Here is a 26,702-nt window from a genome sequence, read left to right as displayed (position 1 = left end):
AAAACCCAGAAAATAAACTGCTTGGGTTCCATCATCCTGGTTTTCACTTGGGGAGGAAGGGTCAGATCAAAAGAAGAGGGAGAAGAATGAGAGGAGGGCCAAGATGTTTTGTGGGCTGAGAATCAAAGATTTCACAACCACACGTTGGCAATGAGAAAATGCGTTCTCAGAAAGAAGTGTTAACACAGATGACAGGGTTAGTCCACGCCTCCCAAGAACAGTTAATGCATTAAGCAAACATTTTTACAGCAACACTTCTCCCAAAAGGCAGGGATCTACCCTATCCATGAGAAACACAATAAGGCCTACTCCTGCATGGTGAGCCAAACCGAGCCCCGAGGGATTGCAGAAACGCACAGAATGCATTCCAGCTGCACACGAGTGACCCAGGGGACCAGGGGTCCTGCTTATCTTCGGGACTGAGGGAGGAAGACCCCCTGCTCCTATGAGGCGGTGACATGAGCTGGCCTCCAACAACTGCCCGAGTCCCCCAGAGAATGAGAGAGGAGGGCGAGGAAGGAGACATGCATGACGCAGCCCCGTCTATGGGAACGCACACCGCTCAGCAGATGCGAGGAAGCTGAGGGGACAGCAGGAACCCAGCTTCACCACGGCATGCGCTTGCGTCCAGACGCCCAGAGGGGAGGCAGAGATGCAGGTGGGGCGGGCTTCCAAAGTCTGGGAGCCGGGGAGCAGACAGCGCCGCTGGGAAAGGGCCGAGGGTGGGGCAGGGGGGCTTCAGGAGCAGCAGGTGGGGGCTCTGGGGGACAATGGAGCAGAGACTGGTGGGAAGGGCTGGCAGGAAGGAGGGCTCAATCACAGGACATCAGCCGCCCGTGGCAAAGGGGCAAGTTCAACAAGGCTCACCACAAACAAACACTACTGGGTAGAGACGATCGGAGCCTTCAACAACACATCCCCTTCAGAAGGAAAAAGGAGGGCACGACTCAAATAGCAACTGACCACCCAAATGTCGGAACCTTAACACGTGCTAAAACTACCTGGTAGAAACGGTGATTTCTTCTTTATAATCTTTTTCTCCTTTTTATCCAGCTTCTCTGGGCTTTCCTGCTCTTTCTCTTGCTCTGTGTCTGTAGGGTCAGCTGGCTCACTTGAAACGCTCGTAGCGTCTGGGGTCTGGCCCTGAGCTGCTGCGGCCTTGGTGTGGCTGGGGTCGCTCGGATGCGCTGCAACTGGAATTGAAGACAGCCCACTGTTTTCTAAGGCTTGCTGAGACAGAACAGAACTAGGAGGTTAGGAGGGGTGACGCCCGCACCTGCCCACCAAAGTCAATCACAAAGACACTAGCAAGCCTGACCTGCAGAATTCTGACTCGACCCCACCAGGAGGAAAGCCTCCATCGCCAAGCAGTCCTCTATTAACATAAGCGAAACGTCCATCTCTGGAGGTGGAAATGTCCCTTTGGAAATCTGACATCTCAGCTCTACCCAAAATCTGGCATGGCAAGCATTTGCGTTTCAAAATTAAAGGGAATTAAAATTAATTACACGGCCTGGTAGAACTGTTGTATCAGACAACCCTGGTTGTCTATAGCACATTGGGGAATCATGGTTAGAGATGAGAGGGGCTTCACCCTCAGGACACCAGCTGTCACAGGGTCCTGACAGCCTGACTCTTCACTCCCCAGCCAACTTGTCACCACGAAGGTGGAGCACAGAGGTCAGCATTTACCATTAGCAAGTAAACACAGGGAGGGGAGCGAGGGTAAAGGCCGCGGCCATGGAGTGGGCCTGGGGGAGGAGAATGAGACAGGCATCTGTGCACCCCCCTTCGCCAGCCCCGTGAGAGCAGAGATGCTCACACACGGTCAGGGCACGCAGTGCTGTCTCCAAGGAGCTCAGGCAAGAATCAAATAGTCCTCACTCTCCGTCACCAGGGACAGATATAAGAAAGCCCTGAAAACCCTGTTCTTTTCCAGAAAACTCACTTACAGAGAAAAAAGTTAGGTTTTTAAAACTTTTTGTTTCTAGATTAATAAATCATTTCAAAATCTGCACTGTCCATAAGTAATCAAATAAGCATGCTTTGTTTCAATATAATCGTTTCAGTTAGGACACATGTTTCGTGAAGATGCCTTTACTCCGACAAGCCCTGAATACTGACTTCCCAGCGGTGACCCCGGCCCTGACGGACACGACAGTGGGGGCAGCGCGGCTCACCTGCAGGATGTCCTGGTTGATGCCCACGGTGATGCTCAGCTGCTGGGCAGCCTGGGGCGGCTGGCTGGCCTCCACCGGCCCCGGCTCTGACAGCTCCAGCAACTGCTGGATGACGTCGGTCACCACCTGCGAGCTCTGCTGACCGGGAGCCGACGGGACCTGGGTGTCCGTCTGCTGGAGAGGTAAAGTCTGAAACAACGTGGCCTGAAACACACCGACGTGCATTAAAAATGGTAAACAAGTATGCTAATTCGTACAGCAATTTTTTTAAAAAAAGAAACCAGCATTATCTTTGTTCTGAGCATGAAAATCTAACAATATCGCAAATATGCCTCACTGACTTTTTAAGTTAGACCAAAACTGGCTCTTAAAAAAATGTATTCAATGAATTTTTCTGTAACTCTTTTAAAGTCTTTTACATGGTAGTAGAGATTATCACTTCAAAATGAGGGATTAAGCACACAAACCTCATCCCCGTTGGTCACTAAAACGAAGGAGTAAAAAAGTTACCAAATAGACGAAATAAGAAAGAAATCACTGTGATCTAAAATTTTTTTTGATTCCTGAAAAATAGGGGCATTGGAAGAAGAATAGCTCTGTAAAGCCACAGCCAAGAGTATGTAAGGGGAGAGCTGATCTGATTCCTCAGAAACCCGGAAATCTGAAAAACACACACGTAAGACAGTGGGGTCAGAGAACCCGCAAGACCCCGTCATGGCGGATATCAGGACAAACCCCTGCACGACACTCTCAGTGTTTTATGGAGAATGTAGATTTTTTAAATGACTTGGATTATCATTCTAGGTAATTCACTCCACCTACACGCTTGATTTGCATACTGCCAAAGGAAAAAGAAAAAAAACTCTTAACATTTGCTTGATTTATATATTGAAAATTTTATTTAAAACTACTCAGTCTAAAATAAAATTTAAGACCTAATTACAAGACTGATTACTCTCCAGTTTTAGAACATCTTTACAACACTCTCCCGATCAAGAGTAGCTGAGGACTCATCCCAAGCCACAAATATTGTGAGAAAGGAAAAAGCCAACACTAAACGTGAGCCCCATGCTTGGGGACAAAATACAAACTGGGCCTGTCCTCTCCGTGGTAAGAGGCAGCTGCTGACTTGACACCAGCTACTGGCTGGCTACACTCACGAGGACCTCTGCACTCGCGAGACTTGTCTGCTGTGGTCAGGGCACCACGCTCGACACTTAGATGCCGCCAGGCAGCTCAGCTGAGACGGCAGGAGAAGCCGCAGACGGAGGCTGAGCTACCAGTCTACAGGAAGGAGTCAAGTGGGCATGCTCTGAGTCACAACCCTTACTGCGCATACTGGAAAATACAACTTAGTTTCCCAAAGGTGCAAGGTTTCAGGAAAAAGAATCACCATCACATCAGACTCGGGGAAATATCACCTTAAAAAGAAAGGTGATTCTTCAATGATAACACAAGCATAAAGAATATTCAATAATCATCATCAGTTAACACGGACTGTAGGAATTACAACTTCATAACAATGATGACGTTTGGCCTTATTTCTAACTGGTTCAGATGACACCCCATAAATCAGAATCACGTAAAATTATTTTAAAGTTTCCAAAAATTTGATTTTCTTTCATTAATTAGGCAAACAAATAAAAGTAGGACCCATACTTCCATAGAGGAAACTTTCATAGCACCTTTATGGTACTACTGACGATTCCATTCCATTTTAAAAAAAGGTCATACTTCAGATGACAGATTTTGGTAACAGAATACCTTCTGTCAACCAGCTGGCCAAGCTTACCGTTAAGACGTGAGCAGTCTCTGTAGCGCCTGCTGAATTCTGTGGTCCACCCATATGCATCTTGCTGATGTGAGTGTTCAAGCTACCTAAACTTTTAAATACACAACTACATTCTGTACAATTATAGGTAGGGCCATTCTTGACCTTAAAGAACAAAAAAGAAAAAACAATGTTTTACAATTAATTGTTAGATTAAACTATTTAAATGATGGCAAATTATAACCATTCAATTAAAATGACAGAAATAATGTAACCCTTTATTATACCTTTTAAGTTAGAGAGGTCTAGAATCAATGACCTGACTCTGTAACCAATATTTTCAGTCTGAGATTAATTCAAATTTCAGTCTTTTCTATAAATCAGAACTGGCGCGGGAGTGAAAACCCACAGTTTTCAGTTACTGTGCTCTAGTTAAAAAAAAAAAAGTCTGACCTGTTCTCGATTTCTTAAATGGCTAAGCGTTCAATAAAATGGTTTAAGTGTTCAACAACCAAGGCCAGACAGTTAAGAGTTTTATTCGGAGTCTTAAACACACGAGTCAGGAGGGCGGCCACCAGTTCCAATAGTCGCGTCATGTCAGTGGCCACGTTCTAAGCCTCTGGCAGAGCAGAAAGTGGAGCACAGAGCAGCGAGGGAGCAGGGCCGCCTGCACGGAGGCAGCACCCAGCAGTCCTCGCCCCGCCCTCAGGGCCAGCGCTGGTCCTGCCAGCTGTGCCGGCCGGCTCTGAGCTAGGGGGAGACTCCATCTTCCCGGCACCTCGAGAAGAGCAAGCCCACGGCTTTAGCCTCTCCACAGGATTAGACAGCACTCCAAGCAATCTTTAGGGGTTGTTCCCAGAACACCAGAGTCGGTCCCACTACAGGCCCCAGGGGTCTCCGGCCGGGGGCAGGTGACCCTGGCATTCCCGCAAGGCTCTCCTAAGCCAGGCGGTTCTCAGCCTCCTCTTCCTGGTGCTGTGTGTGCAGACACACAGTTAATCCTCGGCAATCCCCTTCACACGGAGGCAGCTCCAGAAGGCACTAACGCAGGCCAAAAGGCACCCTCGCGAGTCTGCGTATACTCTTCCCAGGGCCTGGGCCTTCGACAGTAAACAGTCTTTAAAAGTAGCTTCATTGCATCTGAGTTCTCAGTCTGCTTGTAAACTATCAGAACTATGTGAGCTTTTCTTCATTTTACTGTTACCTAAGGATTTACTGTTACCTAAGGATTTACCAAGGGAAAAATTAAAAGATATACACTTGCTTTTAGGACTGTGATATTTTTCATCCTCCAAAGTAATTACATAAAATAAATGATCCATGATAAGAGTGTTTGTGTTGCTTAAATACATCTTCATTATCTCCAACTAGACTAAATAAGACACCAAATCACGACAGTTAATAAGAGCAAAGATGAACTGGATGAAGAGAGCTACTTCCAGAGGCTGACAAATCAGTATTATCTGGAGACAACTGAGGAACATCAGTTTGGCTGAAATGATCAGTTAATGTGCAGTATGGAGGGAAATACACTGGGCAGGACTAAAAATGCTGACAGAAAACGTGAGTGGGGCTGTACACAAGGTCAGCTGCACCAGCACAGAAAAACACTTCCTCAAGTTCACCGCGTCTTTCAGTTCCTCACACTTGGAAGCATCCGTGTTTCGGGTTCACTAAAGGCATGACATAACGTTCACGTTCAGATTGATAGACCGTAACTAACAATGGTATTAGGATTATTTTCAAACGTTTATTCATCAAAGCTATAATACTGTCTGTAAAACGACAAAAAACAGTATATTTCCATATAAGCCAAAAAGGTTCACGTTTTTTTATATATATATATATTCATGTGTATGTATGTACTTATGTATATATATACATATATATGTACTTTGGGGAGCTTCTTAGGTGGCTCAGTGGTAAAGAATCCACCTGCAATGCAGGAGAAGTGGGTTCAATCCTTGGATAGGGAAGATCCTCTGGAGGAGGGCATGGCAACCCACTCCAGTACTCTGGTCTGGAGAATCCCATGTGAGGAGCCTGGCGGGCCACAGTCCATGGGGTTGCAAAGAGTCAGACATGACTGAGCCAGCACGCACGTACTTTTTTAAACAGGGTTTGCTCCGCACAAACCCTTTATCTACATTTAACAAGTAGAGTTCCTCGGGCTCACTCTTCACTCTGGGGGCACCTGTGCAGCCTGTGACGTCTGCACTCCTGTGAGGACCTCCCCGCTCCACCCCAGCCCGCCCGCCACATGCCTACACCCCGGGGGCACGCTCACCTCGGAGTGAACCCTCTGCACATGGGACTGGAGGTTCCCTTTCTGAGAGAAGGCGGCAGGACAGAAGGCACAGGCGTGGGGCTTCTCACCCGTATGCTTGATCATGTGAGTCTGCAGCGCACCCTTCTGGTTAAAAGCTTTTCCACATTCGCTACACTTAAATGGCCTTTCACCTGGAGAGGGAGAAAGATGATCACAATATGATTCCGCACTGTGTGAGCACCTGATGGGTTAAGAGAAATACTTCTTAAGTTACCCAAACTCAAGACCGCACACCTGCCCCCTCCAGGCGGAACGTCTCCCTGAGGCCGCAGACCCACACTCCCACCACCTCCCCAACATCGCAAAGGAAGCGGGGGAAAGCCGAGGCCCCAGTCCAGGCCGGGCCGGCTCCAGGCCACAGTCTGGCCCCCAGGCCCCGTCAGGGGTCCTCTAGAAGCCAGCGCGCCTCACACCTGTGTGTATCCGGACGTGCCGCGTCAGCTGGCTCGGCTTCTGGAACGTCTTCCCGCAGTGCGGGCAGGAGTATGTGAAGCTGCTCCTGTCGATGTTCCTGTTGTACGACCTGGTGCCGGCCACCCTGGGATCCCGGAGGGAAAGCACAACGGTAAGTGGGGTCTCTGTGACCCCACCGCTTCAGAACCAGAGCAAGCTTTAAGGAGAGATCAACCGCAGACAGGGTAGCCAGAAGGCTCCCGCCTCCCCGGCCCGCAGCCGCCGCCCCGCGCCCTGGCTCTCCCTGCTCCATCCCCATAAGCAGCCTTGCCGCATTCTGAAGGCTGGGCAGAAACCTCCAGCCTAGGCTTTCTAATCTGCAAAACGGAGACCACGGCAGTATCCTGGCCTGAAGGGCGGCGGTCTGTTAACGATTAAAGGAAGTTTTACTTATCTGCTTGCAGACGCACGAAGCACGCGTTGGACACACGCAAGCTCCAGGTAGTACAAATAACCAACTCACTAAAAAGGGAGCTAACCTGGCCCTGTGAGTCCACTCTACACACCTCCTTACCTGCCCATTAAAAGTGTACTGCTGATACCTCGTTCTACAGCTGTTCTCATTGTAATACAGCTAAAAACTTCTACCCTCAGTCTGATGTTTCATTTTTGACCTTATCTGTCCTACTGCAGACACGACATGGACCACAGGTTATGAAAGCCATCCCAGCACCACACTCCCAAGTCGCCCTGCTCCTGTTCCTAAAGCAGTATGCCAATTTTTCATACAAGGTGTAATTTTCTTTAGCCCGGAAAGGCTTCCCACCTGATCTTGTAGTGTGTCTTCATGTGCTCCTTGAGCTGTGAGGACGTCTCGAACTCCTTCCTGCAGGCCTTGCAGGTGTGAGTGCGGCTTCCGGCCAGCTCCTGGCGGTGCTCCTCCATGTGGATGGCCAGCTGGCTCTGCAGAGTGAACTCATCCCCGCACTCGGAGCAGATGAGGTTCTAAGGGGGAGAAGCCACCCGTAAGCACTCGGACGCGCCGGAGCCTCGCCGCTTAAACCGCTGACACACGGAGTGCGCCCTCCTGGCGAACAAACACCGCCTCGCCTCTCAAAAGATACACCGCGGGGTCCAAGTACGAGGATATGAGGAATCACTTCTTTGTTGACAGAAACACAGGCGAAAGGATGAGAGACCACTACAGCTTTTGAGCAAAGTGAGCTGCTTCAAACTGACTGCTGGGTAATGGCGCTTTGTCCACCTACACTGTGAAAACTCTGAAGCAGGACTTGGACACCACAAAAACGTCAGGAAAGAATTTAAATTAAGATGATAGTTTAATAGACTTCCTTAAAACAAGCTGACAGCTGGTAAGTTCTTAAGTGGAAACACCTATCATTCTTTCCGTCTGGTTTATATAGAAGGTTGATCACAGAACAGTCAGGGACTCCATGTAGACGTGCCCAGCTGAGCACCTGTGGAGCTAGCATAAGATACACAAAGGATTTCAAAGGCTTACTGAAAAGAAGGTAAGGTGTGAAACAGCACAGTAACTTTTAATGTGCGGCTTACAATACTTTGGATGTATTTTCGTAAATATATTAAAATTTATTTCATTGTTTTGTTTTGACTTCTGAAAATACAGCCAGGGTAAATTTTAAATTACTCGTGTCTCAGAACAGCGCAGGTCCAGGTGTTCCGAAGCTGGGCCTCGGTTCATGTTGAGGCTCCTAATCACTAGCCATGTGCACCTGAGTGTGCTGACCGCCCAAGGGGTGTGAAACAGCGGTGACAGCAACACATGCCCTCACGGGGCTGTCACAGTGAAGCCCAGAGATGCACGCGAGACGCTGAACAGCGGACACAGGGAGTGCTCAGGAACGCACTGCTGACTTGGTACAAAGTGAGGCGTTCCGTAATACAACAATGTATTTAATAGATCCAAACGTGGAAAAGACGCATGTAACCTGTCAGTGTGCATAAACTGCTGTTTCTACACAACAGAATACAAAGCTCTCTCTTCCCACCAGACTTTCTCCTGCACCTGATGGCCTCGTGAATGCACAGAAACCTCACAGAAAGAGGCTGTTCACTGACGCTACTCAGCGCGTCCTTTGCGGAAGGGATGAAGCTGAATGGGATACTTGGAGCAATCCGATGACTTCAACTTAAATGACTTTAAGTTAGTGTTAATAGGAAAGTTATGACCAACCTAGACAGCATATTCAAATGCAGAGACATTACTTTGCCAACAAAGGTCCGTCTAGTCAAGGCTATGGTTTTTCCTGTGGTCATGTATGGATGTGAGAGTTGGACTGTGAAGAAAGCTGAGCGCCAAAGAATTGATCCTTTTGAACTGTGGTGTTGGACTCTTGAGAGTCCCTTGGACTGCAAGGAGATCCAACCAGTCCATTCTGAAGGACTTCAGCCCCGGGATTTCTTTGGAAGGAATGATGCTAAAGCTGAAACTCCAGTACTTTGGCCACCTCATGCGAAGAGTTGACTCATTGGAAAAGACTCTGATGCTGGGAGGGATTGGGGGCAGGAGGAGAAGGGGACGACAGAGGATGAGATGGCTGGATGGCATCACTGACTCGATGGACATGAGTCTGAGTGAACTCCGGGAGTTGGTGATGGACGGGGGGCCTGGCGTGCTGCAATTCATGGGGTCGCAAAGAGTCGGACATGACTGAGCAACTGAACTGAACTGAACTGAATATTTAATGATGTAAGGAAATAACGAACTGCTGTTTTGTTAGTATCTTGCTGATAATAAAGAAATTTCTTTCTTGTGAATTGTCAAAAATTTTTAAAAACCATCTAACAACAAAACTTGTTTTGCCCACCTCGAATGCAGCGGTGGGGCCACGTGTACCCTGAATCTGCAGGCAAAACATCTGCCCTGCACAGACGACTAAGTCACGATGCAAACCATGACTTTTTATCCCCCATTCCCAGCCCTGTTCTTTATTTGCTCTGGCTCAGATCAACCCTCTTTTTTAATGTACTTTTTTTTTTAAACCAAATGAGCAGGTGAGTACATTTCAGGAGTTATCTACATGGATATTCCTCTGAAACTTTTCCGAACTTTCTGAGTAAACCCTGGCTTGTGTACAATTAATTCACGTGGTGAAAGCAGGCCTGAGTACATACTGAACCACAACTGACATGGGCTATGGACGGAGGTTCTGTAGCTGCCGCCACGTCACACCCAACCCCAAGGGGCCTGGATAGGCCTCCCATCCCTCTGGGTCTGAGCAGCCTGGGTCAGAGCAGCCTGGGTCCTGGGCTTGTCCCAGTGGGAGTGTGAGGCCTGGAGGGCAGCAGGCAGCCTGTCCACTGCACTGCATTTCCTGTGGTCAGAGCTCCTGTTCGTGCCTCCTGCAGAGGCAGGCAGTCCTGGGTGATGTCAGTGACCGCCGAGTGGCCAGCAGACTGTCAGGGTGCTGTGGTGTTCTTATCAGCCCCTATCTGGCTGAAGATGAAATTTTTAAAGTCAGAGTAGACACAATAAACAGCAACCACCTTCAGGCTCCTCGTCTATAACACGTGCCCTTTCTGCCCCCTCCCAGGGGCCACCCTGGCCCTTCTCTCGCGCCCCAAGGCACCGGCGCCCAGCGCTACCCTCGCTCCTCCCAGGCTCTCAGGAGCCCTCTGCCCTGCCCACAGGAATCTGCCTCAAGGTGCTGCTCAGTGCTCAGCAGACACCCCAGCCGCCCCACAGACCCCTCCTGACCCCGGCAGCAGGCATCCCCCGGCATGGTTCCCTGGGCTCACGGCAGGGCGAGCAGGCGCCCTGTGCGGATGCACATAGAACCGGGGGAGGGGAGGCCCACCTCACAGGGCCCCCGCGGCCAGGCTTCCCGCACGGCTGACCAGCCTCGAGCACATCACAGCACTACAGCCCTCCGCCAACACCCGACTCCCCACTTCCATCACACACGGGTCCCATCTGAACGTCGATGCCCACGGCCACCCAGCTGACGGGTGCTGTGGGCACAGCCCACACTCCCCTCCCACCCAGCACATACACACCAGTTCGCAGCAGTGATCCCAGGATTCCATGCACACGATCCTCGTATGTGTCTGTGCTCGCGCCCCTAGTCAGCTCAGCTCCGGGTCTCGAGGGCAGGCTTCCCGCGCCCGCAGCCCCCCAGCCCCTCACAGAGCAACGCGAGGCCACACCACCCACGCCCAGCCCGAGGGTGACCCCATGGGCCAGGACAGCGGATGCCACATAGCACCGCAGGGGTCGAAGCAGCACCCGAGACTCAGTCGCCTGAAGAGGACAGCACAGAACGCCAGCACTCGGTTGCGTTCGTGGGGCACAGAGGTCTGTGCGTGCACTGACCGCCCCCAGACAAGCTGCTCCTGGGAGAACTGAGGTCAGGGGCTGAAGGGGACTTAACTCTCTACCCTTTTCTCTACTGTCTGAGTCTTACTATTTGAACTGACTCCCAGGTATTTTAAAATACCATATTAAACACTTTCTGCCTTTTGAAAGGAACACATTGGCCATTTCTGGACAGTGCTACAGCTGAGTGAGACAGGCGGGCCTACAGTCTGCAGAAGGTGCAGAAGGGCACACGCTTTCTAGAATACAAGGTGGCATTCTACAAAGAGCCTGAAAAAGCCTTGTTAATTCAGTAAATCCAATTGCATGAATCTATCTTAATGAAACAATTAAAGATACACACATTATTTGCATTATTTATAGTTCTGAAAAAGGATAAACAACTTAAATGTTAAAAATAAAGGAAATGGTAGAAATATCATGACACTCTATCCAGATGCTAAAGACTTTAATAAAGCAATTTAGAATAGCAATGTGGGGGAAACACTCATGAATCATGAAGCGAGCGAGGGAAAGATGCATTCACAGATGTGAAAGGGGCAGAGCAGATGACATAATAGGATATAAGTGCACTAAAAACACTGTTCCTAAACAAACCATCATGGAAGTATATGCACACCCCTCAAAAAGCCAGAAACACACAACTGAGCCTTGAAAAGCATGGAAGTCTAGGGCATCGACCCCACAGGTGAAAATCCGAGCATAACTTTACAGCAGGCCCTCCACGTCCACGGTTCCCCGCCCTCGGTCTCGGAACCACCCAGTCCTGTCGGACGTGTTTACTGAAAAGCCCAGGCGCACGTGGACCTGCACAGTTCAGACCCGCGCTGCTTCAAGGGCCAACTGCACATGCATCTCTCCCACTAGTGTGACCACTGGTTCCTTTACTTTTGTTAATCTTCAGTTTCCAACTGTTTCCAAAATGAACATGTATTACTTATTAATAAGATTTTAAAAGTTAAAAAGAAATTATTTCATATAAAAAATTAAAGACGTAAAAAGAAGACACAAACCTATACATGATGTACAAACTCAGTTTTCAGGATGCAGATTTTACATGTGCAATTAAATATTCTATGTTTTTCTGTCTCAGGAGAAAACCATACCAAATAGTTACCTGTAATTAGCCCTGGGTGGCTGAACTAGAGATGACTGCTATCTTCTCTTTTCTAAATTCACATGTTCCTGACTGTCTGTGGTAACAATGTGGGGCTGATGTTTTACACTTCACGTGAGCCCACCCACGCCAGCAGCAGGCGGGCCGCTCTGTGCACCTGGGCCGCGCACCCCCACCATTCTGCACCCCATCTCAAGACCGTCCCCTTTCGGACTACTACTGGGGGCATAAACTGCTTTGGGTCTTCACGAATTTCCTCTCTTCTCCCAAATGCCCACGTGTCAGGGGATGCAGGAGCCAGGCAAGGAGACTCTACCATCTTCAGAGGCAGAAAGTTTACCTTTGGCCACCCAAAATCCTACAGAAGTTAACTTCTGTTAAGGAGAAAACGAGGGTCTCCTCCGCCAGCCACCGTGGATGAACTTTGATCCTCTGAGTATACCACACATTAAAAAGTCTTGCCCTAAGCTTCTGACATGACCGGAAAACAAATGCTTTATCAGGGACCTGGAGACTGGCCAAGGTGAGTTTCTTGATAATGGACTCCGTGACACCTTCACGCAAGACTTCTTCCAACTAGTTTAAACCTAAAAACCTCCTGACCCAAGATGAGATGCATTTTAAAAATCAGTGAACAAAGTATAGGCCGAAATAATTACCTCTTCCTTTTCATGCAGCATAACATGTGCTTTGAGACTAGCCACTCTGGAGAATTTCTTGTTACACACGGGACAAGTAGGATCCTCCCCATTGTGGGTACATTTGTGAAGGGTCAGGTTGAACTCAACATTAAAGGTTTGGGGGCACTGGTCGCATCGATGTGGCTAGGTGGAGAGAAAAGTCGAAAAGCTACTGAAACACAATCTTTCCACAATAAATGTCATTCAAACATTAGCAAGCACCATAATCCACAGATAAGCTTTAGAAGCAATTTCTGAAGTCCTTCTGGACCTGAAGTCAATAAACCCAAAATGGACACAGGAAAGCTCCTTACAGAATTTCTCAAAGCAGTATACAGAGACATCACATTTGCGTAGAAAATTATTTCTAATGAGAAATGCTGCATATAAATGTACCAGAAAGTAACCTCTATGAAAGCAAAAGTGAGACTTCAACTTATTGGGTGGGACTTTCCCCCTTCTTTTTATGACAACTCCATTGCTGTAAACAAAATCACTTCAAACAAAGTAAGTAATCATAAAAACTCTCACTGGATTGTCACATGGCTGCTTAGCCCCACCTAGAATTTCCCCCAAATGGAAGGTGTTCTACCACTTACTTGTAGAAAGAAAATTACTGGTATTTCTCTTGGAAATAAACAGACCCTAATGGGTCGGGATTTTCAGATTTTCCACCTGGGAGGTTAACACCCAGTTGGTTCTGGTGTTAGCAACAATGGTCACAGCTACAACATCATCACTCGTGCCCAGAGGGAGGCTGGAGCTGCTCACACTCCGCCCTCCAGAAAAGAGCACCCGGGCGCCAGTCCCATCTCAGAAGACTCACTGGCTTAGGCGGCGCTAGCCCAGAGGGCTCGGCGCTCACTCTCTTCACAGGGGCTCAGCTGCCACGTTCCAACCACCCTGACACATCCCACCAGAGGCACTTAAGTTCAACCCCTGTGTACCAGAGGGTTGCTGCCTGCGGAAATACGATCTAAAATACCTCAGATTCCTTAAGATGCAAGGCCACTTGAGGGTAACACTGCCTGCCAGAGAAAAACACATCGAGACGTGGGAAATTGAAACTACTGAAGAAAGTCATATTTTAAGATCATTTCTCTGTCCACTCACAGATAATTTCATTAGATTCACTAGACAAGCTCTCACTTTCTCTCATCACCTAACCATGGCTAGAAATACAGCTTAAAAACAAAACATCAAAATCTTCATTTACATAATACAAAATGTAGGAATAAGAAAGAATGCTGATTTGACAGTTCCTCCAGTTTCAACGCTCACATTTCCGACATCCTTTTTATAAATACATACCTTGTCATTTCGCTCGTGATCCCGCATGTGGCGTTGAAACTGGGACTCTTTTGGAAAAGATAGCAGACAGATTTCACATTTATGGAAGTTTGGAACTTGATAGTCATAATTAGTGTTCTCCGCATTCAATGTTAAAACTCCATCTACAAAATTGCATAAGTATAAACAATAAATACCAATTGTTATTCTCAGCACATAAATGAAACTAAATTATCCTGTTACTGTTTCAAAACCACATTATGTCAGATTTATGAGAAATTTCAGATGAAATTAACGATACCTTAAATTTCTTAAAAGGACGTGTTTTTACGTTAGAAATGAGACACACTGTGATGACTGAGACAGAGATGACTATGCCCAGGGTTTTTAGAAACCTGACACTCAACTCCTGAGGTTCGATGCCCACTCAGCAACACACAAAAGCCATCCTATTTCTTAACCTTGCCTGCCAGCTCAATACTGTTTCTAAGTCACAACAAATCAGGAGGCACTTCTCTTAGTCACTGGGAGAGTTCATCAATAATCCAGTTTCTTAAATCACTCAGTAAACAAAATGCTAGTAGAAATATAAAAGCTAATTCACTAATTCAATCTATCTCTGAAAGCTGCTGCAAAGCAGGATGAAGTCAAGAGGTAAGAACTCTTGTTCTCTCTCACAGCTGTTCACAAGGTTTTAAAGGATTGCAGTGCTACAGACAACCCTCAGGTATCCACTGTATGCTTTCTATAAACTCATTCAGGTTACTAGCTATACATTTAAAGTGTTTAGTCCCTTAGTCGTGTCCAACCCTTTGCAACCCTGTGGATTTAGTCCATTAGGCTCCTCTGTCCATGCGATTTCCCAGGAAAGAATAGTGGAATGGGTAGCCATTCCCTTCTCCAGGGGAACTTCCCAACCAAGAGATCAAACCCGGGTCTCCTGCATTACAGGCCAAATAAGAATAAACATGCAACAATCACAAAAATTTACCAAGAATGTCATGAAATAAAGATGTCCTAAATCTCTTCAAATCTTGAGAGTAAGTACTCTAAGTCTTATAAGTTGGGTACAAATACATAATACATATTAACTATACAGAGACAGAAATATGTTATATATAACTCTCTATATCCAACTTGACCCCAATAGTAGAATTTAGAAATTTGGAGGTAGGGTAACGGGTTAACTTTAAGACTCAACGAAGCTCAGGAAAGTCTCCTATGTGGTGAACACAGCACTCAAGTATTTTCTCTAGACTTTTGCGTCCCTATTCTGAGCAGACAGCCTGGAGCTCCCGCCGTGGCCAACAGTCCCCCCGGGAAACAGCAAAATCTTCCTGAAAGCAAGAACCGTGAAACTCCCACAGGCGGGAGGTGGAGTGAATCAATGCTGGAGGCAGAGCAGTAGCGGATGGAGAAGGTGGACAACAGCTTCAAAAATTCTGGCAGATCCTCAAGTAAAGCAAATTCTAGCTTCGAGAAATACTAACGTTAATTCGAGAGACTGTAACTTAATTCATAAGCAAAATGGATTGACTAAGGGAAAGATATTCATAACTTCTATTTAGTCTTAACTCTATCCACATCCTATCCAAAGCCCATACACTCAAAATCTCTACACTAAACTAACAGCAAAATGTTCTATGACTCCTTAGGTCCAAATGATTGCTGGGACCACACTAATTAATATGCTGTTTCCTTTGGACAAGTCTGTTATGGGAAGAAACACTGAAAGCATGAGTGAAATACGTGTTGACAAACGTAAGAACTCAGGAGCCAAGTCTTTTAACCTAAAGGCTGAAAACAGTATTAAAAAAGCCCCTCAACTTAATTTATAAAATGAAAAATTAAAATGCTCTTTCAGGACACAGAATAAAACAGTTTTCATAGCCTCTATGTTCAAACTACACTTAATATGCTATCTAAAATTGAGAATTAAATTGATTGCGATTGATAGACAAAACCCTAAGGGACAAAAAAAAAAGGTATATTTAAAACTGAAAAATGATGTCATTTTGCTTATGGATTAAGACTTTTCTAAAATTCCAAGCAGTGTACCCAGATGCTCCCCTCACACAGACGCGTCCCCCACTCTTCAACTGCTCACCTGCCTCCTCCAAGGCTCTAGCAAAAGGAATCAAAAACTGATCAAGGAAGATCAGAAACTGAGCACTTCACTTCCTTGAGAAAAACCTGGAGAGGAGTTTGAAGATCAGTGTAACTCTATGTAAACAGAGACTCTAAAGAGCACATGAAAAGAGCTGTCTCTCCACCACCCCAAATAACAGAGGGTCAGAGTCCTGCACACTGAACAAGACGCTGCTCCCTGCGGCTGCAGCGACAGACGCGTAGAACCATCCAGGAGCATGGCCGTCTCTCTAACACGCATCTGTGCTGCTCAACACCCTACCCGTCACCCCATAATCGTGCCATGCCATGACTATCCAGAGTCAGGCCTGGCTTGTGACAAAGGGGACAGAGAGCTGGCTTACACGCTGCTCTTCCCTGGAACAGGCCCACATATCAGGCCGGTCCGCTCATCTTTCCGGCAAAGGTGGTCCACATCCCCAACCTGAAGGACCAAGGTCCATCTCTTCTACACAAAATGCCTGTGATGGGACACCAGGTTCCAGCAAGGCCTACTGCATTCATAGCGTTCTCGGGATCTAACTCAAATTTGCATCCCCTGACTAAAACTATTGGGTACTGCGCATTTAAAATCTCAGCTACCCATAAATTCTGATGAGGCATTTTCAGTTTCTAAAGTAACTTCGCCCCAAACTTTTAACCTGATTTTATTTTGTTTTGAATAAGAATTTTCCCAAAATAGAGCTGAGCTCCCTATCTTCTGCTCTCAACAGGCACCTGCCCTACTTCCCTTTTTCCATGTTTCCCTACATTCCTCTAAGAACTAGCCCTTTAGCCATCAACTGCCGCCCTCATCGTGTCAGCCTCTGACACCACAATGCTCTACGAAGTCATCAACAGGCCTCTGGGAAGTCTGACAGTCATCACCCCTACTTCAAACCGCTACCACCTTGGCTACTCTCTACCATTCTTTCCCTCCTGATTCCTTTAAAAAAACAAAAAATTCTACTTTCTTTTCTCCAATTTTCTACGGCTTCGCCCATTTATGTCACCATTCCTTTGGGCTTTTTCAGGTAAAACTCTGAAGTGTGTGCCCATGGACCCTTTCTGCTTCATCACTGCCTCTCCAAATCTTTGCACAGGCCCTGGTGTATAATGTGTGCCTTATAAATACTTGCTAAACACGTGGAGATGAGACCAAAGCTAATGACTTTTTGGTCTCTTCACATTAGTTTGAGGCTTCCAGTACCAGTCTGTCTATTTCCACTTTTAGCCTCATTGATTCACGTCCTCCACTCGTACCTAACTTAGCTTTAACACCCTTCCAGCTTATCAGGTATCCACCAACTGCTCTTCTTCTGTATGTATACTGTTGACTCTTGAATACCTCAGGGGTCAGGGCTGCAGATCCTCCAACAGGCGAAAACCCAGGTAACTTACAGGTGGCCATCTATATCCACGGTTCCTCTGAATCCATGGATTCACCAACCACGAATATATGATACTGGAGTATTTACTACTGAAAACAATCCATGTATAAGTGGACCCAGGAGCTCAGACCCACCTGTAAACTTTGTTTCTAAAGAACGGATTTAAATTCATGTAGATGTACATTCAGACATACATGTACATTATTCAAATTTAACAAAACCACAGAACATTAAAATGATAGCAAAATAAAGCTCTAGTTATCTACGGCCTCGCCTTCCGGCTAACACACCGAATTCTAGGCTCAGGGTCTGAACACAAGTGAGCTTTTCTGAGGATTCAGCCCTGCTGAGTGTAACGGCCCCTATGACAATGGAAAAAGTTAGTTTCTGGACATATACAGCTGTTCTGTTTTTCATCTCCGCAAATGGACAGCTGACGGCCGCGCTGCAGCAGCGCTAAGCAGGGCCACAGAGCGCTGTGCAGGACTGCGAGAGCTCAGCCCGGGACGAGTCCCGATTTCCAATGAGCAGTGCCTGCCCGGGGCACGCCTTCTTTACTGTAAGGATCCAACAACAGCGGCGTCCACAGAAGGCATGGGTCACAGGGCACAGGCCAGGAACAAACAGCAAAGAATGCCCGACTGGGGGTCATGAGAGCGGTCTCGAGGCAGCCGACCACTAGTGAGGGTCTCTGCAAACTACCACATGGTTGCATGCGGCCCACTCACAGGGCTGCTGTAAAATCCAAGTTACAAAATATGAGAAACAAAAAACAGCTTTCAAAAAGGTGAAACGCATGTCCAAGAGGATGGTTAAAATTAAAGTCAGACAAAACCAAGGACTGATGAGGATATGGAGCAGCTCAAAGTTTTGTATACTGCGACAAAGACTGACATTGGAAAACTGACCAAAAGAAGTCAGACCTGAGAAGATATTACCAATGACTTCACCTAATAAAGTTCGACAAATGGGCAAGACTAATTTAGGTTGTGCGATACCAGGACAGTGGTCAGTCTTACAGGGGTACTGATCAGATGGAGATTTCTAGAGTGCTGTAAAGTCCCATTTCTTAATCTAAGAAATTACATGTATAATCATATGAATTATTATTATAACCTATATAATCTGGGTGCTGATTATATGAGAAAGCTCATGTTGTGAAAATTCATTGAACATAATTTTCATTCTTCTCTGTATGTTATATACCAACATGAAGTTTACTCAAAGAAAAGTGAGAGAATAAGCAACTTTCCTTTGCATTCCTGTCTTTCCTTCCAGTCTGGGGTCAACTAACCAGCGTCTCGCCTTTCGGGTAAACTCAGCTTCACAGAACACAGCCATACTCGTGGGTTTACGTATGACTGTGGAAGCTTTCCGGCTGCAACAGCAATTCTGAGTTACAATAGAGACCTTAACGCCCACAAGGCCTAAAACATTTACCATATGGCCCTGCAGAAAAAGTCTGCCAGCCCTTGCCCTGGCCAGAAAACCAGGACTCCACACCCGCCAGCCATTACTATTGCAATCCCTGGAATGGCTGTGACCTTCGAGCTCCGAAGCACCAGTGATATTCCAGACTGATAAAGGCATTCAGGGCTGGTATACACTATCCCTTACCTTCTACAATAAGTAGCCTTCATATTTAATTAGGCATAATCTCTTTAAAACTAAGATCTCTATCTTAGTCACTGCATAGGAAGATTGGATGTTCCCCTAAAGAATAATTTTCAGAAAATTATCACAATTAAAAGCAGTTATCTCTGCATTTCACCATTCTACCTGATACCTACGTATGTACTTCATGCCTTTTTACCCCACCTCCTAAATGTTCTCTGCCAAGCATTTTCAATCAAGGCAGTAATCAGCATTAGGAAATAATGATTAGCAACCACATATTTCCTAAAAGTGTGCAGAGATAGTGTTTTCGTATGACAAGCATACCACCAGCAGTTTGTAAGGCGATGTGAGGCAGCATAACAAGAACTCACAATTTTCCTGGCTATGTATTTACTTTACAAAGTCTTATAGTATACTTGAAATTTAGATGAGGTACTAGCACATAGACAGACGTAAGGACCAATGGAACAGAATTAAAGAGTCCAAAAATAAACCCACACCACCCATCACTAACTGATTTTCAAAATGGGGGCCAAGACCATTCACTGAAAGAACAGCCTCTTCAACAAATGTTATGGGGACAAATGGACATGCACACGTAAAGGAGGTGTGTGGACCCTCAGTCCACACCACACACAAAATAACATGACATGGATCAAAGACTTCAATTTAAGGAACTAAAGCTATAAAACTCTCAGGAGGAGATAAGAGGGAAAAATTTAATGACTATGTAGTGATGATGAGGCTTACTTCTTTACTTACGGCCTGTGCAGTGCTTAGTCGCTCAGCTGAATCCAACTCTCTGTGACCCCATGGACTGTAGCCCACCAGGCTCCTCTGTCCATGGGATTCCCCAGGCAAGAATACTGTAGTGGGTTGCCATGTCCTCCTCCAGGGGATCATCACGACCCAGGGATCAAATCCAGGTCTCCCACACTGCAGGCCAATTCTTTACTGTCTGAGCCACCAGGGAAGCCCACTTACAGCCTAAAGCTAATTATTACTTTAAGAAACACTTTTATGCTACCAACAAGGAATTAATCTCCAAAGCATGCAAACAGCTCATACAGTTTAATACAGGAAAAACACAAAACAAAACAAAAAACCCAAAAAACTCAATCAAAAAATGGGCAGAAGACATAAACAGAAATTTCTCCGAAGACATACAGATGGCCAACAGGCACATGTAGAGATGTTCAATACTGTTAATGATCAGAGAAATGAAAATCAAAACTACGATGAGCTATCACCTCATACCAGTCAGAATGACCATCGTCAAAAAGTCTACAATTGCTGGAGAGGGTGTAGAGAAAAGGCAACCCTTTTACACTTGGGAATATAAACTATGGAGAAAGTATAACTAAAACAGAGTTGCGATATGATCTTGCAATCCCACTCCTGGATGTTTATCCAAAGAAAACTCCAATTTGAGAAGATATATGCACCCCAGTTTTCACTGCAGCACTATTTACAATAGCCAGATGGACATCAACAGGGGAATGGATAAAGAAAATGTGGTACATATACATATATATATACACCATATATATACAAACATACATATATAATGGAATATCACTGAGTCATAAAAAAGAATGAAAGAATGCCATCTGCAGCAACATGGATGGACCAAGAGATTATTATACTAAGTGAAGTAAGTTGGAAAAAGACAAATATCACGATATCATTTATATGTGGAATCTAAAAAAAAAGATACAAATGAACTCATTTATAAAACAGAAATAGACTCACATAGAAAACAAACTAGGAATTTGGGATTAACATATACACACTACTATATATAAAATAAACCACAAAGACCTACTGTATAGCACAGAGAACTCTACCCAGTATCTTGTAATAAACTATAATGGAAAGGAATTTGAAAAATAATGTGTATGATAATCACTTTGCTGTACACACGAACCTAACACAACATCATAAACTAGCTACAGTTCAATATTTTAAAACTGTTATCAAATTGTATTTTAACAAAAAAGAAAACATTTTTGAGCAGGCCTCCTCCTGGTCATTTTTGGAAGTTTCAGCTCTGACATCGCTTTGAATGGGAAGCCTGACTTCCAGTGGCTGTCATCTGCTGCCATGAAGTGTTCCTGCCATCAGAGAACATACTCTGTCCTGGGAGCCAAGGCAGGGACCTTGTCTCTGTTGTTAACCCTTGCACCCCTAGCCCTCAGCACAGTGCCCACCTGTGACAAGAAGTGCTTTAAAATACTTTCTTGAAGAAATGAGTTAACGCACATTCAGGGCTTTATACTGATCATGGCAGAACCATGTACTGCACACTTTGGACTCAAATGTAGATTCAAACTCAACTCTGACACTTACCAGCTGGGTGCACCTTCCACAACACTTAACCTCTCTGAGCCTCATTTCCTCTATCTGTAAAAATCCCCACCTACCTTCCAGGTTTTTCTTAGAATAAAATTCATAATGTGTGACACCAAAACACAAACAAAATAATTTCAGATCATGAAAAACATTAAAATCGTAAATTGTTAGTGCAACGGTCCCCAGATCTTTTCGTTTCAGGACATTCTTAAATATCAAATCCTAACTTTATATGGGCTATACCTATTGACAGCTGCCCTACTAGAAATTAAAACCAACAACTTTTAAAACTGAAAAATAAATGTATTACGTTAACAAAAATATTTTTATGAAAAACATACTCTTCAAAAACAACAGGAAGAAATTTTCACTTTTGTAAATGCTTTTCAATGTCTGGTTTAATAGAAGGCAGGAGGCTCCTCACATCTGCCTCCGCATTCTCTGTTGTTTCTGAGTGAAATTCAAAATATGAGGCCTCTTCCACCTTGACTACTGCTGAGTCAGCAGTTTCGCCCCCAACAGCCTGTGTATGATTAGTGCAAATAATAACCGAGTGAAGAAGCCCAACAGTCTTAGTGCTACTAAGAAAACATCTACCTTGCAGACCCCTAAAAGTGTCTCCAGAACTCCCAGGGGTCGGGGAACCACAGTTTCAGAACAACTGTGGTACAGAATGGCTGACGGGGGCGCCGTTAACTTTCAGAAAGGTCTGAGGAGGCTACTCCTAGGAAGCTGAAGCACAGGACGCGAAGACTGAGCCAGGGTTGGGCGCTCAGAATGGGGTGCGGAGACACACCGGCACCGTCAACGAACAAAGGGCTGAGTGCAAGGCCAGAGAAAGGAGAGCCGGACAAAGGCCGAGTCAACGAGGGTCCTGCCCGGAGGGGATCTTAAGTTGAAGGGTTGAGAGACCCTTGGGGTAGTTTGAATCCGGATGTGGCCATCTCATTTACGTTTTCGAGAGCTGCCTGGGGCTGACAGGGATGGATTTACAGGACAGGACAAGCAGAGACCAGTCAAGGCTCCCACAGAAGCCAAGGCGACAACTAGTGGGCCAAGGAGTCACCCTGGAAGAGGGGGGAAGAGGAAGGCCAACTGAAAGCGCGTTTCTGAGGAGAAGCTACAAACCATGGGCTGTCTCGGAGAATAGGATAATTACTTTTTTTAGTTTGGGACTTGAAATGCCAGGTGAACAGGGCGTGATGTCACTAGTTTGACAGAAAGGACTGTTGAACAAGAGGCCCCAGCCTTATCCCAAGGCAAACTGTGTCTTTTTTCTCCACCCTAAACCTTCCATGTAGTTGAAAGACACTGCACTTTGTTTTCTGCATTAGTCGTTATCAACAACAAGAATCAATCAACTGCACAGAATAAGTCCTGAAGACCTCCTTCCTGACTGCATCCGGCACGCGCGCGAGCTCCGGCCGGTCAGGACCCGCCCCGCACCTGTGCGGGGGCCGGCCTCGCGGGTCTCGGCCCGGGGGAGCGCCCGCCTCCGGCCGAGGGTGTGCCCGGCCTGCCCTCAGCCTCTGAGGCTGCGGCGGACACAGCGGGACCCACGGCTCGGCCGCGCTTCCAGAACCCCGTCCTCCCGCTCCTCAAGCCCAGGTCCCCGGGCAGCGCGGACCCGGAAGGCGGCACCCCCGGGCGCCGGCCCCGCCGCCTCGGCCCCACGTGTCAGCGGGGTCCCCCGCACCGGGCCCCCAGCCGCCGGGGCCGCCCGGCGCCGCGGGGCCGGCGCCTTCTCCTCCGAAAGGCCTCCCACGACCTGCGGGAGCCGGGCCGGGCGGGCGGGGGCGCGCGAGGATGACGGGGGAGGGGGAGGGGAGGGCGGCGGCGCGCGCCTCGCCCCCGGCCCCGCCGCCCGCCCGCGCGGCCCAGGAAAGTAGGCCCAGCCCGGCGGAGGGGCCGGCCGCGCCGCGCCGGTATCATTCCGCCCGCGCCCTTCGGCCCGGCAGTCGGGCAGCGGCGGTGGTGGCGGCGGCTGGCGCCTGACGCCGAGGGGCGTCCCCCCCAGGCCCTGGGCCCCGACCCCAGCCCGCCCCGCCGCCCCCGGCCCGGCCCGCTCCCGGCGCCCCCCGCGCCGCATCCGGGGACTATATTCGCGCGGAGCGGCACAGCGCGGCCGGCCGGGCCGGGGCCGCTTACCGGTGTCGCCGCGCGCCTTGCTCTCCTTGGGCTTCGGGGGGCGGCCCCGCGGCATCGTCGGCGGCGGCGGCGGCGGCCCACCCCTCGGCCGCACACACACTCACACACATACACCCGGCGGAGCGCGCACGCGCGGGGACCGGCCGCGGAGGCGCGGCGCGCGCCCGGTCGGGCGAGGGCGGCGGGCGGGGCGGCCCGGGCGGCCGCCGAGCCCCGGGCGAGCGCCCGCGGGCCTCACGGCGGAAAGACGCCCAAGCGAACGGACGGGAGAGTTCGACCCGCGCCAACTTCAGCGGGTTCCATGGCCCGGCGGGCCGCGCTAGGGGCGTTGGGCGCGGGCGCGCGGTGGGGGCGGGGAGCGGCGCCCTGCGCATGCGCGTTCCGCCGCTCGGGCCTGGGCGGACGGAGGGCAGCGGGCGCCGGGCGTCGGCGCGGGCGGGCGGACGGACGGCCTGACGGGCGGGTCTCCCGAGGTGCTGGGCAGCCGAGTTCACCCGGCTGGTACGGCCGTCGGTAAAGTAAGTGGGGAAAATGTGTGTTGGTCGCTCTGTCGCGTCCGACTCTGCGGCTCCCTGGACTGTAGGCCGCCAGGCTTCTCTGTCCGTGGGATTCTCCAGGCAAGGATACTAGAGTTGTCATGCCCTCCTCCAGGGGATCTTCCTGGTCCAGGGATCGAACCCAGGTCTCCCGCATCGCTGGCGGATTCTTTATCGTCTGAGCCACCACGGAAAGCCAGAGTAGGAAAGGTGCCCTTCTAAAGGGCAGAGGTGGTGAGAAGGAGCTTTTCAGGTGGAGGCAGGTAAAAGAAACCAGCCAGCCATGGCTTCTGCCTGTGCCTTTTGCTTGATCTCCGACCTGTGTGTTTATTTGCATTTTCTAGTTCCAGGAAAGCAGCGCTTCATCTCCCAGGTTGTTTCAGAAGGCTCTTGAAAGCATCCACATGCAAACCACAGGGGCAAAAAGCCTGGGAGCCCGAATTTACCCAAAACATCCATCTTGGGTCCAGGAAGGCATACCCAGAAGTCATTGATGTTCCTTTGGTGTAAGCCACTAAAATGTACAGTTCCAAATATGTCGATCTTTTATTTTTGTTGTTGCCCACATTTTCACAAAACCCTATCAGGACGGTGACAGCTAAGTGTTACGTGAGGCCAAGTAAGCCGAAAGAAAGTAGTCTTAACATTATCTTAGTATCCTCAGAAAAATTAATTCAAAGCCATAACTAATGACCACCAACTACATGCAGGGCCTTTTGAGGGAATACCACACTTAACAAAACAGTCTGTCTCCCAAAATACTTGGAACCTTAAGACAAGGACACAGGCCTAGTAAAAAAAAAAAAAATAGGAAAGACCCTCTTAATTAAAACAGTAAATGGTTGGGTACTAAAGGATAGAAAAGGGTTTTCTATGTGGAGTCAACAGGGTAAAGAACGAAAAAACTTAATTGTATCTGTTAGGTGCTTTGTTATACATCCCACTCCTGAAAATAGCTCAGGTTATTCAACCTCCCAACATCAGCTAGCAAGTGAACGCCAAATGGAATTTAGCAATTATTAACATTTCCTGTTTTTCAGCTTCTTGGTATGGTCTATCCCTGGGTCAGTAAGATCTTCTGGAGGAGGAAATGGCAACCTGCTCTGGTAGTCTTGCTTTTGAAATCCCAAGAACAGAGGAGCCTGGTGGGCTACAGTCCATAGGGTCAAGAAAGAGAGAAGACTCAGCAACTAAACAAAAGTATGTTTTACTGCCTTAAGTAAAATACTTCTAATCTTTATAACATGCCTTCAAGGTATTTTAACAGATGAGATTCAGAGGAGTTAAGTAATTTGCCTAAGGCCACATAAACTTTTTTAGCTAACTTGTGTGTACTCAGTCATGTCCAACTCTTTGTAACCCCATGGACTCTAGTCGCCTCTGTCCATGGAATTTTTCAGGCAAGAATACTAGAATGGATTGCCATTTCCTCCTCCAGGGGATCTTCCCAACCCAAGGATCAAACCAGCATCTCTTGTGTCTCCTGCATTGGCAGGCAGATTCTTTACCACTGCACCACCAGGGAAGCCTGGGGCCACATTCAGTTCAGTTCAGTCGCTCAGTCGTGTCCGACTCTTTGCTACCCCATGAATTGCAGCACACCAGGCCTCCCTGCCCATCACCAACTCTCGGAGTTCACTCAGACTCACGTCCATCGAGTCAGTGATGCCATCCAGCCATCTCATCCTCTGTCGTCGTCCCTTCTCCTCCTGCCCCCAATCCCTCCCAGTATCAGACTCTTTTTCCAATGAGTCATCTCTTCGCATGAGGTGGCCAAAGTACTGGAGTTTCAGCTTTAGCATCATTCCTTCCAAAGAAATCCCAGGGCTGATCTCCTTCAGAATGGACTGGTTGGATCTCCTTTCAGTCCACGGCACGCTCAAGAGTCTTCTCCAAAACCACAGTTCAAAAGCATCAATTCTTCAGCGCTCAGCTTTCTTCACAGTCCAACTCTCACATCCATACATGACCACTGGAAAAACCATAGCCTTGACTAGACTGACCTTTGTTGGCAAAGTAATGTCTCTGCTTTTCAATATGCTATCTAGGTTGGTCATTACTTTTCTTCCAAGGAGTAAGCATCTTTTAACTTCATGGCTGCAGTCACCATCTGCAGTGATTTTGGAGCCCAAAAAAATAAAGCCTGACACTGTTTCCACTGTTTCCCCATCTATGGGGCCACATGCTGCTGCTGCTAAGTCACTTCAGTCGTGTCCGACTCTGTGCGACCCCACAGACAGCAGCGCACCAGGCTCTGCTGTCCTTGGGATTTTCCAGGCAAGAACACTGGAGTGGGTTGCCATTTAGTCTTAGGCAAATCCAAGACCCAAACCAAATCTGCTTTTCTGTTAATCCTCCGCTCCTAGCTGCATCCAAGCAAAAATGCACACAAGGTTAGCCAAAATATAACAGTT

At 47.7% G+C, this 26,702-nt stretch overlaps 1 protein-coding gene across 8 annotated transcripts in view; it reads right to left on the bottom strand.

Annotated features, from left to right (window-relative positions):
- Positions 1-23,936, bottom strand: part of ZNF236 (zinc finger protein 236) — a 69,071-nt gene extending 45,135 nt beyond the window's left edge. For 7 of the 8 annotated variants that reach the window (XM_025273609.3, XM_044934749.2, XM_045164087.1 and 4 more), the window contains exons 1-9: positions 23,753-23,936; positions 14,139-14,281; positions 12,807-12,971; positions 7,500-7,678; positions 6,694-6,818; positions 6,239-6,411; positions 3,973-4,116; positions 2,181-2,384; positions 1,002-1,230 (exon numbers count right to left, since the gene is read on the bottom strand). In XM_025273609.3, coding sequence (XP_025129394.3) covers positions 1,002-1,230; positions 2,181-2,384; positions 3,973-4,116; positions 6,239-6,411; positions 6,694-6,818; positions 7,500-7,678; positions 12,807-12,971; positions 14,139-14,281; positions 23,753-23,807 — 1,417 coding nt within the window. In that variant the 5' untranslated portion in view covers positions 23,808-23,936. Of the gene's footprint in view, positions 1-1,001; positions 1,231-2,180; positions 2,385-3,972; positions 4,117-6,238; positions 6,412-6,693; positions 6,819-7,499; positions 7,679-12,806; positions 12,972-14,138; positions 14,282-20,014; positions 20,071-23,752 lie in introns of those variants that run through there. The other variant, XM_045164086.1, reaches the window with a different exon arrangement.
- Positions 23,937-26,702: the final 2,766 nt, after the last annotated feature.

The sequence above is a fragment of the Bubalus bubalis genome, chromosome 22 (assembly GCF_019923935.1).
Source record: "Bubalus bubalis isolate 160015118507 breed Murrah chromosome 22, NDDB_SH_1, whole genome shotgun sequence".
Taxonomy (NCBI): Eukaryota; Metazoa; Chordata; class Mammalia; order Artiodactyla; family Bovidae; genus Bubalus; species Bubalus bubalis.
This window is presented reverse-complemented; position numbering and strand designations above follow the sequence as displayed.